Source organism: Hipposideros armiger, unplaced genomic scaffold (assembly GCF_001890085.2).
Source record: "Hipposideros armiger isolate ML-2016 unplaced genomic scaffold, ASM189008v1 scaffold_13, whole genome shotgun sequence".
Classification (NCBI taxonomy): Eukaryota; Metazoa; Chordata; class Mammalia; order Chiroptera; family Hipposideridae; genus Hipposideros; species Hipposideros armiger.
Window position 1 is genome coordinate 1,253,617 of NW_017731363.1, and position 17,694 is coordinate 1,271,310.

At 40.9% G+C, this 17,694-nt stretch overlaps 2 protein-coding genes across 5 annotated transcripts in view; one reads left to right on the plus strand and one right to left on the minus strand.

Annotated features, from left to right (window-relative positions):
- The window catches only part of BMX (BMX non-receptor tyrosine kinase), a 44,422-nt gene extending 31,076 nt beyond the window's left edge, over positions 1-13,346 (plus strand). For both annotated transcript variants that reach the window (XM_019665869.1, XM_019665874.1), the window contains 7 exons: positions 124-198; positions 998-1,169; positions 3,977-4,193; positions 5,102-5,166; positions 8,182-8,300; positions 10,904-11,061; positions 12,891-13,346. In XM_019665869.1, the coding sequence (XP_019521414.1) occupies positions 124-198; positions 998-1,169; positions 3,977-4,193; positions 5,102-5,166; positions 8,182-8,300; positions 10,904-11,061; positions 12,891-12,965 (881 nt within the window). In that variant the 3' untranslated portion in view covers positions 12,966-13,346. The remainder of the gene's footprint in view (positions 1-123; positions 199-997; positions 1,170-3,976; positions 4,194-5,101; positions 5,167-8,181; positions 8,301-10,903; positions 11,062-12,890) is intronic.
- A 2,133-nt stretch (positions 13,347-15,479) lies between these two features.
- ACE2 (angiotensin converting enzyme 2) overlaps positions 15,480-17,694 on the minus strand; it is a 42,063-nt gene continuing 39,848 nt past the window's right edge. For 2 of the 3 annotated variants that reach the window (XM_019667391.1, XM_019667398.1), the window contains one exon: positions 15,480-16,449. In XM_019667391.1, coding sequence (XP_019522936.1) covers positions 16,341-16,449 — 109 coding nt within the window. In that variant the 3' untranslated portion in view covers positions 15,480-16,340. The remainder of the gene's footprint in view (positions 16,450-17,694) is intronic. The other variant, XM_019667409.1, reaches the window with a different exon arrangement.

Sequence of the window (17,694 nt, forward strand, 5' to 3'; positions counted from 1 at the left end):
ATACGTGAGGTGATATGTGAGGTGATATGTGGTGAGGTGATATGTTATGAGGCGATATGTGATATGATATGTGAGGTGATATGTAAGGTGATATGTGATGATGTGATGCTGATTTCATTGCAGGCATGATCACACGGCTCCGCCACCCTGTGTCAACAAAGGCCAACAAGGTTCCCAGCTCCGTGTCCTTGGGAAGTGGTATGGACACACCCTTGGTCTCTTAAACTCTATTTCCCACCATTTGGGGTTAATATATATATATATATATGTATGTATATATATATATATATATATATATATATATTAAATATACTGAAAGAGGAGGGAAGACAGGGAGGTGGTCCCTGTTTACATTGTGCCAGGGAGGGCTTTCACCCTAATATATTTGTTCATTTTCTAAAACTAAATAACAAAAACCAAAAATCCTTTCTTTCCTTTTTTGTCCTCCCAGCCTAACTCTGTAATCTCTCCAGTATTACCAAAAAGTTTTTCATCTTGTTAGACTCAGTCATCAGTCTCTGGAATCCCACTGCCTGTTCCTTCTCCTGCCAGGATTCTGTGCCTATTCAGGGGAGCTAGTTTTCAGCCTTTTGTATTTAGAATAATGACTTCCACCCAGATCACAGTTTAATTTGTCTTAAAAGACAATGTAATGCCATTTACCAAGCTAAGAGCATCAAGCACATTTTAACAGAGTCTTTCCAAGCTGCTTCTGTTTGGCAAAGTGTTTCTCCTCTAAGCTTTCTTATCAATAACTGTAGCCGCTTCAAGAGCACTATTGTCTTGGTGGCATTATCACGTGGTCTAAGAAGTCATAAGACCATGTCACTAAGGGTTTTTTTTAAGTGATCGACTTAGATTGTCTTGCTGTTCTTCATACTGTCAGTGTGAAACTCGCATTGGAAAGGAACTCCCATTGGAAAGGAACTCCCTAGGGAGGCTGTTAGCCCCAAAGCTTCTATTCTCATCCTAAAGAGTGTCTGTCTTGCCTTATTAGGAATCTGGGAACTGAAAAGAGAAGAGATTACCCTGTTGAAGGAGCTGGGAAGTGGCCAGTTTGGAGTGGTCCATCTGGGCAAGTGGAAAGGGCAGTATGATGTTGCCATTAAGATGATCAAGGAGGGCTCTATGTCAGAAGATGAATTCTTCCAGGAGGCCCAGACCATGATGTGAGTTCTTCTGAGGAATGGAAGTGTAGCCCTCACCATGGGAGGACATTCACGCTAACAGGCCTGTCCCTGACACTTGCAAGGCCTGGAGCAAGATTCCACATATCATAGATATAAGTACTTAGATGTTATAAATCAAGCTAAAATGCTCTTCAATAAAATCGGTTCTGTGCTCTTCCTTTGACAAGGATACCTTTGTGACAACCTGAAAGGTCATATTCAAATTTAGAATTCTCAATAGAGAAATGAGCACATGGTGGAAGGACTCCACAAACCCCACCCCTCCCCTTCCTCCTCCTACCCCTGCTCTGTCCTACACTGTACTCAGTACTAATGTGCAGACACAGCATTCTGTACATCCAAGCTCCCTCTGCGTCTCCCACAAAACAACTCTCTATTGACTAATGATCTTGGTTAGGGGCAGGCATACTACCAGCATGGCTCGCTTTTGGGGGAACAGACTCCGAAGAGTCTACACAGGTCCTGGAAGAGGCCTCAGGACTATGTGGACAGGGAATTCCAGAGTGGGTACCCCAAGGGAGATAGAGAAAGGGGTGTGTGGGTTCTGAGGAGGAATGTCTCCTTGGCCCTCTGGCCTCCTTGCCCTGTAGGAAGGTACATGGTGGAATGAGGAACAGAGGGGTCCTTGAAAGCACATACCCAGGGGCAGGAGCCTCTAGTGGCCAGGACAGGCAATGCTGAAAACTAACATGCTATGGACAACATCCTTTACCTTCCTGGTACTTTCAACACAGTCTGATAAAAATGCCTTTCTCACCCTATTCTTTCCTCGCTAATAATGAAGATACCCTTCCTAATGGTCCTAAGTTCCAAGCACAGTCCTTAATTCTTGATAAAATATATGTGTTCTCTTTCTCTGTTTTTCCTTTCCTTTCCCTCCCCGCCCCTCCTCTCCCCTCCTTTCCTCCTCTCTCTCTCTCTCTCTCTCTCTCTCTCTCTCTCTCTCTCCCCCCCCCTCCATCTTTCTGTCACCTATGCAAGCACAAAAAATTATTTTAATGATTCTACCTCTTCTTGTCAACATGGTGAATGAGACTTTGAAGCGTGACCAGCCATCCAGGTTTACCTGGGACTTCCCTGGTTTTAGCGCTGCTATAGCAGGACTTTGGTCAAAGATGGTTGAAATCATAAACCCTAGCCTGCTACAGTGTAATAGCCCTTTTAAAAATTTTACTTAAAACATTTACATTGTGTTTATAGACATCTTTCTGAGCACATTATTAATGCATTCAAGCCTCGTATGAAGCCTATGTAGGATGTACCTCTGTTATCTGTTTTGTAGGAAACTGAAGCATAGAACTGTTCAATAGCTTGCCCAAGGTCACCAAGCTAGTAAAAGTGGCAGAGCAGAGATGCAAACCCAGGCAGACATCCCCGTGCCCATTTGCTTAGTCATTCCTTTATGAAGACCAATGGTACCAAGCGAGTCAGAACAATCGCTTTTACAATTGCAGAATTGTTTGGGAGCAGAGGGACTATGTGAACATAAGCCTTTGGCTAGGGCTGGCTTCACATGTATGCAACCTGCACAGTCTTGAGTTGCCCCGCACTTAGTAGGGCTCCCTCTGCACTTGGTCTAATGATCTGCTATCAACCATCTTAAAATTCTTAATCATCTTAAACAAGAATCCCTGCATTTTCATTTTTCACTGGTTCCTGCAAATTACGTAGTTCATTATGCTTTTTGCAATCGGACCACCATATAACTGGGGAGCAGGCCCTTGATGTCTTGCTTTTGCAAGACAGAAAAATCTGGCAGAAAATCCCTTAGGTTCACGGTATACCCCCCGTGTCCTGGTGTAGCTTTCAAACATATTTTTTCCCCAGTATGTGCCCTCTGGTCAGTGATGGAACTTGCTCGAGGAACATCTTTTATTGGGTGATAGACCTTTGTCCCGCCTCTGAAGGGAGCACTGCTGAGTACCACACAGGTCTCTACGGCTGCTGAAAGATGCGTAACCGGGCTCATCGCCCTGAGTAACATGATAAGGCATGCCCATATAGTTAAGCCAAGAAGAGAGAAAATAACTAAATATTCAATAAGTCCTTAATTATTAAAAAATTTAAAAGTTGACATGTTCAATTTAGATTTTTACATATCTGAACATTAAATAATCATCCTGTTAATTGATAATAGGTAAATTACATGAGGACAAGTTGACGCACATTGTAACTGCTGAGTTTCCATCCATCATTACCTACCAGAAGTTTTATGTCATGTGGTTACAATTTTCTAAATTTATTATTGAAAAAATAATGCTACAGTAGTGGAAAATGAGTGTTTTTAAGAAAAATTATGCCTAACCTCATTTCCCTAACATTGCAACTATTTCCATTTTAAGTCCACCCTTCATATTCTGATACAATGGTTTTTTTAGGATGAAATATTTAGACATGAAAGTTAGATGTTTTAAAATGCAAGTGAGTGCTCTTAGGGTGCAGCTTTCTCCAAATTAGTAATGGAAGTTCTTAAGATGCCATGAGACTAAACAGGAATTCTGAGGCACCAGACCATGGCTTCTCCTATTCTCTGTAGGAAAGTCGAACACAGCACCCACAACTGCTAAATTGCTTCTAGGGTTGTCGCTGTCCAATATAAGGCATTTCTCACCTCCAAAGGCTAATGCTCCCAGAATAAGATCCAAAACATTTCCCTGCCCTTCTCTGTTCAAATACAAGGGGGGAAATTCAAACAAACAAAAATCTGTGAGTGATTCTTTTTCAGGACATCTGAAAAATGGAGTGTGGAAATTCAATACTGAACTTTGAAAATCTGTTCTTCCCAGGAAACTCAACCATCCCAAGCTGGTGAAATTCTATGGAGTGTGCTCAAAGAAATACCCTATATACATAGTGACTGAATATATAACCAATGGCTGCTTGCTTAATTACCTGAAGAGTCATGGAAAAGGACTTGAACCCTCCCAGCTCTTAGAAATGTGCTATGATGTTTGTGAAGGCATGGCCTTCTTGGAGAGCCACCAGTTCATACATCGGGACTTGGTAAGCAAAGCCACTGGAAGCTCAAAGAGAGAAAAGCAAGCAATCCATAGCTTCTGCCTTCAGTGGTAGATGGGGTGGGCAAACAAGGAGGCTACCTTCACTTTTACTTTGTTCACTTGTGACTTGCTTAAACACATGACATGTCTGTGACTTAAAAAAATCCCAATTTCAAAATAAAATATTTGAAGTACAGAAAGAACAGAAAGAGTAAAAGAAGCCATCAAGATCTATGTAGTTGTCTTGTGGTTTGAAGGAAAACAGATGGAGAGGAAAGGCTTTGGTCTATTTAGTGTGTCTTGGAACCATTAAACCCGAGCTGGCCTTTACTCTGGGAAGGGCTGAGTGCCAAAGCAGTCATTTCATACAATCACTGAACATACAAAAACGAACAAACAAAAACCAGAAAGAAATGCAACTTGTGTGTGTCTTTGGGTCAGAGTGGGAGTGGGAAATATTCTGCTTGGCGTGCACTGGTATTTATCTTGAGAGATTTCCTTGTGTCGAGCAACAAACATGCCAGGCACACTAGGCAAGCTCATTCTGAGTCTCTGGTACTGCATTTGTGCTTTCAGAGCACCCGTCACTGCGCAGTATCTTAGAGCTAGAGGGAGCCTCTAGAACGGATGCTTCCATGCTCGTGGATGAGCTAAGGCTCTGGGTTTAATGTGTAATAGCTTTCGTGTTGTTTGACAAGGATGGATGCCCAGGGGAAAATACTTATGGGAGCCCATTTTCATTTCAAAAAATTACGAAGGTAAAAAAAAACAACTTCCCAACATTTAGGGTTTTGATAGGCAATCTTATACTTTTGCTGAGAATTCTGCCAAAGGGAAGGAAAATGCCAGATTCTGATGTCAGGAAATTCGTGGTCACTTTTACTGGTTGGTAATTTTGTTTTCCCTCCAAAGGCTGCTCGAAACTGTTTGGTAGACAGTGATCTCTCTGTGAAAGTATCTGACTTTGGAATGACAAGGTAAGCCAGTTCCAAAGGGGCAACCAATGAAAGTGGTATTTTCATTCCCACCTAAATCCCATCATGAATGGCAGCTTTGTGGGGATATACCCATAGAATGTGCTCTGAACTTAGAAATCTGCATTCCCTCCCCCATACTACCTCTGACTACCTATTGAACAGGTTTCACCACCTTTCCTCATCTATAAGATGAAACTGTACTTCAGAAATTATCCAAAGTCCCTTTTAGTTCTTCCAACACTCTGATGAATATTTTCTAAACTTAAGAATAAATTCCATGAAAGATCCTCAATATTTAAATATAACATGTTACAGCCAGATTATTTGGATACACATACATACATACACATACACACACACACATACACACACACACACACACACACACACACACACACACACACACACACTTTCAATCAAGGCTCCTTTAGCCCTGCCTGTGTTTTTCCTTAATATATGTTCAAATGGGTAGAGCATTAACACTAGGAAAATTTTTGCTGTCATGTTCATTTTCTTTATCACCAATTTGGCATGAAAGTTGACTCTGAGGTTCTATTGATGAATGTTCTATTACCACTTCATGATTTGGAGAAATAATTTTGATTATGATGACAGTTTAAAAGTCTTTCATTTTCTAATTCTGTATCCTCATTATTTGAGCCTCAACGCCAATGTTCATGATTTTACATAGAAAATGAAGACATACTGGCCTTTCCGTTCAACAATCATTTACTGAGTTCCTACTAAACACCTAGGCCTGTGGGATAGGCCCGCCCGCAAAATGACTGTAGTTAGTCTAGACCAGGGGTCAGCAAACTTTTGAGACAGAAGAGCCAATCCTGTCCCTCACAACAATTTAAAAATTATTCAAGAGCCATAAATATATTTTTTACAAATAAGGAAAATTTTAAAATCTTGTAAAATTTTTATAAATGAAACTATGATAGTTTTATTTTCGTTTTCAATTTTACTTCAGAGCCACATGTACGTACCCAAAGCGCCACATGTGGCTCGCGAGCTGCAGTTTGCCAACCCCTGGTCTAGAGGGCAAGTAGATGTCCCTGACATTGAGACAAAATACAGTATAAAGTTCTGCTGACTCAACATAAACTGACATAATTATGAGGAGGAACAATGCAGTTCCAAAGAGATCTGAAGAATTGACCAAGGCCAGCTCTGTATTTAGCAAACGTGGCCCTAAAACCCCATAGGAGGGCTTGTTTTCTAAGTCTTCTCCAAAATTCAATATTCAGAAGTGCTCCTCTTCTGGGACCCCTCAGTATTGGCAATATGTCCCCTTAGCTATGCTATATATGCCATCACTCCAACCACCATAGACTGAGTCTCCTGCATCGACATTCTGTATGTGTCGCTCTCCCGAGCACAAGAGGGACAGGGGCACTGATGCCCACATCGTTCTCTGAGCAGGAATATTGGCTGTTATGACAGTTCTTTGTCTCCTAGGGAAAGGGGGACACAAGGCCTTGCTCTGAATAAGGGATCCTGGAGGCCATGCACCAGGCCCTCTTGGTCATGAAGCTCTATGTCACATCATTCAGATGCCTGTGACACCTTGGTCTTGATGACTTGGAGGAAGGGTTATGCAATGAGCAGAACCCAGTCAGGGGTGCCAGGGTAATTCCTGGGTGTCTTATGGTGTCTACAAAGCTGGAGAGACCTGGGAAGGGAGGTATGCAAAGTGCTGTATATAATCCCATGAAGATGTTATTTACAATTACTATTATTAGTATTTCAAAGAATGATTGCCAAGCCAGCTTTTTCTAATGTTTGAAATTACAGCAAATATCTCTAACACATTTTGGTGTGTAAAGTTTTCCTATAAATTGCATCCAAAATTTCCGTTCCCATAATTTTCATTTTCTTATTTTCCTATTTATAGGACTCATTATTTGTTTTTTGTGAGCAAACATATAGGGTTCCCCTCTATTAATTATATAAATAGTACGTGCTTATTGTAAGAAATACAGCGAAGATGTACAAAGTCAAAAGGAGAATCTCCCCCCACACACACACCCCTTCATCCCATGTTTAGCACTAGGAGTACCTACCTACTGCTAACACATTTGGTAGATGTCCCTTCCACATTTTATTCCTAAGTATACCCAGTCATTAACACAAGTAAGTACATTTACCATTTGTTTTCACAAAAATTGAATCACATTATATATACCTGCTTTTGCACATAACCATATACCCTTGGCATCTTTTTATTTTGGTAAATATAGAGCTATCTCATTTTAATGGCTGCATATTAATCTATTGTATTACTACACCATGTTATATTTAATTGCTTCTCAAAATGTGGACATTAAGATTGCTTCCATTCTTATCATTATTATAAACAAGAGTGTAGTGACTATCCTTGAACATATATTTTTATGGTCTTGATAGCTCCATAGGATATTGTTGTCTATCATTATTTATAATAGCAGATGACCAGGAGCCGTTTACATGGTTAAACAAAGCATGTTAATCCAGGAGAGGGAATTCAGCCATTAAACATGATGCTGAAGAAAATGTAACCCACATAGGGAAAATGTTCTTGATATGCATTAAAGGAAAAATAAAAGCAAACCTCAATATGACAGAAACCCAATTTTGTTCATATTATATATACATAGAAAAAAAGATTGGAAATTATAAGCAAAAATGTATCTTGAATGGTAGAATTACAGGTTATCTTTGGGGTGGGATTCTGAATGATTTTTTTATGGTTTTTGTTTTTTCTATATTTACCAAATAGTTTGCATTCAGATTTTGGTATTTTCAAAGTTAGATATCATTTTTAAAGCTCACAAGTTATAAACAGCCTCCAGCTAAACGTATACATTGAAAGGAAGGACAAGATGCAGAACACAGAGGCATCTGGCTGAGACTGGCTGCCGCTATGTCCTCCATCAGCCTGTACTGCCGAGAGGCAAGGGTGGGCAGCGCAGGTCTTCCCATCTGCACAACCAAGCGGCTGATGGTGTGTGCCAATGTTTCCTCCCACAGGTATGTTCTTGATGACCAGTATGTCAGTTCAGTAGGAACAAAGTTTCCAGTCAAGTGGTCAGCCCCCGAGGTGTTTCACTACTTCAAATACAGCAGCAAGTCAGACGTATGGGCATTCGGTAAGAAAGTGGCCACACAGGCCCCGGCCCCATTTCATAAGCTGCCTTCCACAACAGGAAACCACAAGAGCAGCAACATCCATTTTTAGCAAAAGCCCTGAGCACTTACAAAATTACCTGTATGGCCTGAGACAAGCAAGCGATAGAAGATGATCTTTTCTTGGGTCTGCCGCATATTGTATAATTTCCTGGTATCACACTCTCATAAAAGTTCTTCTACTGCAAATTTCCAACAACGTTTATAAAGGAGTCATTGAGAACTAAAACTGAGTTTGCACGAAGGCCAAAACATTGAAGGGTTTACAATGGAGTCATCGACTTTCAGCATGAAAGCAGCCATGATAACCATTTCCTTCTGAATTGACCAGTTTGGGAGTGGGGGGAGGGGAACGCCTGGTCTAAAAACCAAACGTGACTCAGTGCTCTCTTTGGCCCATACCAGTTTCGACTTGTGTCCTCGTTAAAATTTATCATTTAGATCGGGGGTGAGCAAACCACAGCCCAGAACCCAACCCGGTGCCCTGTTCCTGTAACTGAAATTTAACTGTTCTTGTACTGGTGCGCGGCCATGCCCATTCATTTCTGTTGTCTCTGGCTGGCTTTGTGCAGAGCAGTCACTAGATACTGCATGGCCCCCCAAACCCTAAAATACTTACTGTGTGACCCTTTACAGAAAAATTTTGCTGACCTCTATTTTATTAAAAGATCTATATTAAAATTTAGGAACTATAAAACAGAAATAACTCTTAAATTATGATTTTGTAGATTTTCTGATATTTTTCTATATTGTGAGGAATGTCAGGCCTGTTTACAATCACTGTCAGATGGATCCAGGATAGATGATGCCAATTATTATCACGTTATAGAATATATTAAATTCAGCTGAGACCTATTTCATGCCTGTCTTAGTCCTTAAGCATAAAAATTTGACTTTCCACATGACATCCATTTTTTGCCTAAGAAAAGTAAAATTTAGTCATTGATTTTTCTATATGACATGATTTTTAAAAATAATTATTCCTTTCATTAAAGTGGCATTGTTCATTGTAAAAAAATAATTCAATGTATACAGAAAGAGAAAAAACCACAAAGATAGCATTTTGATAAATACTTGGTGTCATTTTGTGCTGATTAACTTGTCAAAATTAGTTTCGATCTTGTTGTTCCAGCTAATGTCTTATGAAAGACATTTTTAAAAATCAGCATGCTTACTCAATAGTTACACCTTGTTTTTAACCCAAAAAAAATTGCATTACCCAGCTTGATTATTTAAGCACCAGAACTTGCCTCCTGATATTTTCTGGCTGTTTTTAAAAACTAAATCCATTCTTAAATAATTTGTATGCAATAAGGATATTCAAAATGAATGAGGGCGTCTGAAAGCAATTCTCAGAGAAGAGCTACACAGATATTTTAAGCAATAAAAGTATTCTCAAGATAAGTTAGCCTTCCAAAGAGAGAGCTGTGAAGAAAGCAACACACCTTGGGGTGGTTGTTTTAGAATGTTTGGTTTCTCTTTAAAATGCAGCCACAACAACTTGTAATATTACCTTAATGTAAACAATTAACACCAAATCCGTAGCCCTAAATGTCAAAGAAGCTTTGAAGACAGTACTTCAGTTATGGTTCTGGAACACTTTGCTTCCTACTTACGTATTTCTGGTTTTCTGGGCTTTTAAAGCTGGTTGGCTGTTGAAATTCTCTGGCTTGGCCAGTATGATAGCAAAATGGTCACCATTTAGAGAGCAGTTAAAATGCCGCAGTGCTCTTTTAAATGCCCTGAGTGTTTTATCCTATTTATCCCTCATGGCAACTCTATTATGTGCAAATATCTGCATATTATAGACAGGGAACCTGAGAAAAGTAAGAAGCTTGCCTAGTCTGTAAGTGGCAGAACTGAGCCTCAAAGGCTGCATCTGACTGACCCCAAATATGGTCACAACTTGGTTTCTTAACCTGGAGTCTATGATGCCCTGCATGGGGGACTGTGGATATCCAGAAATCAAACACGAAAATCCTGTGCATTTATTTCCCCAAGGGAGAGCCAATGGCTTTGGTCAGATTCTTGAAAGGATACTTGACCCACCAAATATTATGAAACACTGTGGCCATTAGAAAAGGAGCAATGCTATCAATGATTTTATCTATACATTTCCACTGAACGGTAATTTGATTATGCAATGAAATTGTTGCACACGCGGCCAAGGCAGAGAGAAAGGAAGGGTGGGGACTTCAATCCATCACTCCTAAGGGCTGGAGCCGGGTAGTTTTGGGGTGGCCGGAGGCCGCAGCTGCTTTTCTGAAGCAGCCAAGACTCTTGGCCCCAGGTAGCTCCCTCTGCAGCTGCCCTAGCCATTTACTCGTTTCCCAGTGAGAATGGGCATCTGGGTCTCCGGAAACATGGAGGAAAGACCCTCGGCTCCAGGAGTGATGGTACAGACCCACCCTCCATACTCTGTCCCTTCTGCTAGGACTCCTTTCCAGGGCTCCCCAGCTCTGACCCGTAGCCTTCCTGACCTGGCATGTGAAGCTCATTCCACAAACGCGGTACCTTCTGACATCCGCTCTCTCTCCTGTCCCCCGGCCCCCTCGGCATCGTGCAGGGATCCTGATGTGGGAAGTGTTCAGCCTGGGGAAGCAGCCCTACGACCTGTACGACAATTCCCAGGTGGTGGTGAAGGTCTCCCAGGGCCACAGGCTCTACCGGCCCAAACTGGCCTCGGACACCATCTACCAGATCATGTACAGCTGCTGGCACGAGGCAAGTACACCACTTGGCAGAGCTTTGGCTGCATCCCCATGGGCAAAGCATTTCTGAGGGGAGGCACCTGCTACAGATCAGGTGGAAATGGCCCTGGGCCTCTACCCTCAAGTGTTTGTAATCTGAAACAAGCAATGAAGGTGCCAACAATTTAACAAAAACTTATGTTCAGCACTGTTCTAAGAACTTCATCAATATTAACTCATTTAGTCATTGGGAAACATGTATGAGGTAGGTACTATTAGCATGGCTAAAACTAACAAAAGAGGAAACAGACCCAGGGAGGTTAAGTGACTTGCCCTAGGTCACACAGCTATTAAGAGGCAGGCTGGCTAGTGTTGGGGTCCCTGTTCTGAACCACACCCACGATAGTCTCTCCTCGAGTAGCAAATGTGTGATAGAGTACATATAACCACATGTACACAACACACGATGGACATGATGCCGTCCTTTCTTCCCATACCTCCCAAGTGCTGAATAAAAGCATCCCCTGCCTCCCAACACACACACACCGTGGAACTGCAAACACCAAGCTGTTTATAATTATACATGCACAATAGAAACATAGCCAAGTACAGGACTTACTGCCGTCCCCTGGCAGATGGGGAAGAGCAGACAAGGGGTTTTGAGTTGAAGCCGGGGCCTCCCCCGTCCCTGCTCTAGCTCCTGGGACTAGGGCTGCACCATTGGATGGTCAGGGGACCCTGAACAGGGAGGAACTGCCTTCTTCCCACAGATGGTCCATGAAAGTGTGTGGATTGTGGCAGACTCCAGCGAGAGGGGTTTGCACAAAGACAATCCCCAGTTGAAGGTTCTGCAAATAGTGAGCATTTTGTACATTGTAGTCTCCCCTCTTTTTTATATTTTATTTTACAACTTTTGGGAAAACATTCACAATTTTCACTACATTCTAATTTATCTTTCCTGTAATTCTTTGCACAAAAATAAGCATGTAAGTATGTATGTGTGTGTGTGGTTCCGCTTTTTTCTTACCTAAAAAGTAGCATGCAGATTTCTCTCTCCAGGAGTTGCCCCTCTAGCAATGTGCCTGTTTCCCCCCAATCTCACCACACAGACCATTGTCAAGCTTCTGAATTTCTGCCAATCCGATAGATGAAAAATGGTATTTAGTGCAGCTCTCATGTCCCTCTTTCTTTATGAGGGAGATATATTTTTAAGGGCATTTGTATATCTTTCTGAGAATTATATGTCTTGCCTTTTCCCTTTTTTCTATCAGGTTTTTGTTTTCCCCACCTTGATTTTTAAAATCCCTTTATAAAGTGATTGTATTTAGTTTACATTTTAACCTGGAAAATTTGACATCTTTATGATACTGATTTGTCCTATTCAAGAACAAGAAATGTTTTTCTATGTGTTCAAGTCTAAATTTGTATTTTCCAGCAGTGTTTTATTAAAGTTTTCTTCATTCAGGAGGTACATTTTTGCTCCTATTTTATTTTGGTGTTGTTGCTACTGTAAATGGGATTTTTCTTTTCCATTATATCTTCTAATTGGTTATTGTACACATATATGAAGTCTACTGATTTTGTATGTTAATTTTATTACAACTCTCCTGGTGAATTCCTTTATTATTTAGGTTGATTCTATCATGGATTCATTTAGCTTTTCCAGGTATACAATCATATCTTATGCAAATAAAGATACTTTTTCTTTTCAATTCTTAGGGCTGTAATTGTTTTCTCTTTAGTGGAAATGTTTGTAGTGTTTTAAAAGTTGCTAGCTTTAGGATTGAGGTATAAATATTTTATATATTTTATTTTTAACCTCAATGTTCATAAACTAAACCATTGGGTTTTTCCTTTGTTTAGCTTCCAGAAAAGCGTCCCACATTTCAGCAACTCTTATCTTCCATGGAACCACTTCAGGAAAAGGACAAGCCTTGAAGAAGAACTGAGGAGATCGGATGAGAATGAATATAAATGGCCAACATCTTCATTCTTTCTAAGGAAAGTAACAAGGCACAGACAGTGCAATCTAGCTAGTTCTTCTTAATGGTATTCTGTGTGCTGTGTATCTGTTATATTATCTAGAAATGAACAAGGTAGCAAACAAAAGATTTCCTTGGAATGCAGGTCAAATTAGTGATTTAGTTTATGCTGTTCTTAATATTACACTTCCCAGCCTATAGCAGAAGCACATTTTCTGATTGCAGTAGAGAGAGTGTATGTACCATGTGTAAAGATTGAACAGAATTGAAAAATTACTTGTTGGATATTTGTTCTTTTCTTTATATTGTCACTCTCATGATAATTAAAAATGCTATTAACAAGTACAGAAATGTGGACATTTGCCTTCATGTTTCAATGTCCTCAATCTTTAGCATGCGCGCATGAAACTCAAATGGAGGGTTATTAAAACAAATCCTTAGGAACTACCCCAGAGACTCTGGTAGAGCAGGTCTGAGTGCAGCCTGAGAATGTGTATTTTTAACAGGCACCCCGATGTTCCAGTGCAGTCAGTCTGAACTGCCCTAGGGGACCTCCTTATGCAGTGGGCGACGTTAGGTGATCCATAATCAATCTAAATGACACAATTCTCACCTGATATCCAGATTAGAAGAGTGACTCTTTATGTCATCATATACATCAATAAAAAACTAAAGATAAATGTTATTCCATAATGTATTAACTATGTTTCACATAGAGCACATTTTAAATGATGCTAAGGTATAACTTGGTGCCTTTTTTCTCACCCTTAACCATCATCAATCTCGACTCAAGTGTGACCATGACTTTATATCTGGAATTGACTAAATTGTTGCTTTCTAGTCATTTTAAAATCCGAGTTTGGGACTCGGGCTTCTGGCCAGTTTGATAACTGACGTTTCTTTTTCAGGCTTCTATCCTGACACAAAGGTAGGGAAGTAGGTGTTTAGCTACTCGTGGCTGTTATTAGAAGGCACTTTCACTTTACAAATCTTCCTGGGAATGCCCTCCTTGGTGGCCTGCTGCCGAACCCATAGGCTTTCATCTCTTTTGGAGTCCTTCACTGTCATTTCCATAATGTCAAGAAGGGAAAGAGCGGGGTTATGTGGAGGGCACTACTGCAATGAAAGCAAGGCACCCTAATTAAGCCCTGCTCCTACTTTACCGCTGGAAGTTAACAATCTCCCTTAAGAGACATTCATACTCTTTCTCACCCCACTCACCCCCTCACCCCCCAGCTATTTCAAATGAGCCCTCTTAGTTATTTGTTTCTTGACATTTAAATAATGATTCCTTTCTTTTCAACAGAATTGACTTATGGTAATAGCCTTCTATTTTTTACAGAGGCACACACATCTCAATGCATAATAAATGGAACTTTAGAAATAACCACTAGGGCATTTATACATTCAGTGAGCATTCATTTAGCATGTACTGTGTGCCAGGTTCTTTCCTGGGGGGAGGGGGAGGAGCAATTAACACAGCCCCGCCTCCTCAGTTGGCCACGGTCATGTGGGGGTGGCAGCCTTTGCTGCGCTCCCCAATCCTGTCCACCAGGAACTAGAGCACAGGCTGTGAGCCCCCCAGGGAAAGGTTTCCCAAGCCCAAGCTAGGTCTTGTTGGTCCCACCCCCCACCGAAGGTCGATTTCCTTTCTTCTTAATTTTATGTATTTGATCTTCTAACAATCCTCTTTATAACTAAAGGAATACAGGCTCATGGGAAAAATTCGAACACTACAGAATTGTCTATTATAAAGAGACCAAAGCTTGGCTTAGAAACCTGGCCCCAAAAATCAAGTCAAGCAAGATTTTAAGATACTAGTAGACGTTTATCAGAAAATAAGTCCAGTGATGCTGGGGCTGGGCAGGTAAAGGAACAATAGTCACACTATTTAAAACATGCATGATAAGTTTTAAAATGCTGTTTTACTGTGTTTAGTGGTGGCATCTGGCATTTCTTGTTGTTTTAAACCAGGGGCCTGCCTACACTCTCTTGGAAGCGATGAAAACGTTCATCGTCCCCTGACTGGGCTAACTGATCCACCATCACCATTATCTCTATAGAATGTATTCAGAACAAAGTTATCTAACATGATGCCGGTCACCACATAGAGTGAGTTATAGGTAGAGTTTGGGTATTTTGATCTATTTAACCTATTTCAAGTGAGTCTTCAGGTATGTCGTGGATGCTGTGCTAGAATGGGTCTGGGGGCTCCGAAATATGTCAAAGCAGTGTCAGATTTGGTTCCTTACCTGAGGGTGGATATCGTCTTAACACAACTGTTTTCAGGCTCATTTTACAATTGCTTTGTCCAAAAAAAGCAATTTAAGAGATTGGCATACATTCTAAGACACCGGGTGGTCAAGGGTCCCAGGCAGTCAGAGGACAACTTAGCCCCTAGAAGTGAAAAGCAGACAATCTACAGAAGCCCCAGCACATAAGTAGCCATGACACCACCAGAGTGTGCAAATCTAGTGTTTATTGAGTGTCTGCTTTGTGCTCAGCACAACTCAGACATCGTGGGTGAATTCAAAAGATTTAAGAGACTGGGTGCCCACTTCAAAGGGTGATATTCAGTTGGGATTTTCATTCGCTCCACAGTTAGAGAACAAGGGAAGCAAATTTCTACCAGGTGTGCTGGGTCGGAGGGTCATGAAGGCCCTGGGGGCTACTTGAATCTCCTCAGGGAGATGATGATCAAGTAGCTTGGAAGTGAGAGGGCAACATCTTCAGACACTCTCCTGGCTCTTCTCTCTTGAGACTTGTCACCCTGAGGAAGGCATGGTGTAGTCCAATCACCACTGAGCAAATCAGTATAGTACTTAGATTACGTTAATGTGAAGAAAGCGTGTCATCCTTTACACTGGAATTAAAATAAAGTGAACAGTGTGCATCATTCCCAACCCCTGTAGTGCCATCAGTTCATGTGCACTGTCCTTACAAGCCATCCAACCAGATTCCACAGAAGACTCCTACACTTACTCCGGCAAGTGCTTCTTTTTTTTCAGCTCCAGCAACACAACAGACCTTTCCACTCCCATTACCCATGAACAGCCCCGGGAGGCTAAAGACACACTTTCTCTATTATTCTCAAAGATAAACATCGCTTTTAGGAAACAGAAGAGAAATCAAATGTTGAGGCAGAAATAAATACTAAAAGCAACGCCATAAAGAGGCCCTGTCCTCAGACACGTCTCCTCGGGGTCGCTTTGCTGAGCAGAGCCATGGTTCTGATATTGAATAACATCTTTATAATCTCATATTTTCTGGACTATGAAATTAACATTTACATACAATGAAATCACCTCAAGAGGAAATAAAATAGCTTTTTCTAAAACGAAGTCTGAACATCGTCACCATTTTGGAATCCTGGATTGTTTTCTCCTTTACTCAAATCCACAGAAGGATAAGGATTTTCTTCATTTCTTTCTTGATCTTTCCTGTTAAATAAAGTGAAGTCACCTTAATATAGTGATGTTAGCATGACGAGGCCTCCCTGGGACTCCACTGGGCCTCTTTTACATCTCAGCATAATCACCGGTGTATTCATTTGCCTATCAGTCCCCTCGTCATGGACTATAAACACCTGCAGTGCATTGGGTTCGCTTCTTTAGCCCTGTGATTGTGGAGATGGCTGGCAGAGCAGTCAGAGACTGGTTAGGGTATGAGCTCTGGAGTAAGAGAGAGGGGGCTTCTGGGCCTCAATTTGCCTATTCAGAAAATGATGGCCGTTATGTGGAATCAATGAAATAATGCTGGCAGAGCACTCACAGTACCTGGCATATAATCCTCGGTAAGTAGGAACCATTATTATTATCTTTAAGAACTCAGTCATCATTTAGCCAATCGCCTCATTTGGAAGAGCTCCCCTGCTAAACTAGCAACCTCCGAAGTATAAAGATCAGGGTAGGACAAGTAGTACAACAAGCCGCTTTGGAATCTGGGCGTATATCCCAATGTTACGCATTAGCTGTGTAAACGTGAGAAAGTTACTTGGCCTCCCTGAATCTCAGTTTTACATATATATGAAGATAATTACAGGTTTACATCATAGGTTTGCTGAGAACATTAACGTATGAAAATATTGAGCAGGGTAGCTGGATCTATTTTTCTGTGTACCTTCTGTTAACATAGTGTGTGGCATGATGGCGATATCCCCAAATAATTTCATGAACTAACTTTGGAATAGTATCTCATGTGCAAATTTTTAGTATGTATTGTAGAAGAGTGCTTCTCATACTGTTATGTGCATATGAAACACCTAGGGTGGGGGGCTTACTGAAATTAAGGTTCTGATTCAACAGGTCTCCCCGAAACTGATAACTTTGGTGGGATTTGGGAAGGGAAGTTGGAAGCAAAGAATGACAGGGAGACTCTATGTATCCTTTTGTGTTTTTAAATTTTTAACCAAATGCATGTATTCTATTCAATGCCTAATTTTAAAAATGAAGCTACTTTGGGGAACTAAAAATCTCTATAGTGAAGAAAATTGAGCAAAATAAACTAGTACATGTAAAAACTCCACCAAGAACATGTTTAAACAACCTGAAGTGTGTGCATAAAGTTTTCTTCAGTGCTATAACACATTATCAACCTCAATTACATAAGCCCAACGAAAGTAAATGATTTCTCAAGATCAGGAAAAAAATATCTAGTGGCAGAGCAAGATTATAAACCAGGCCTCT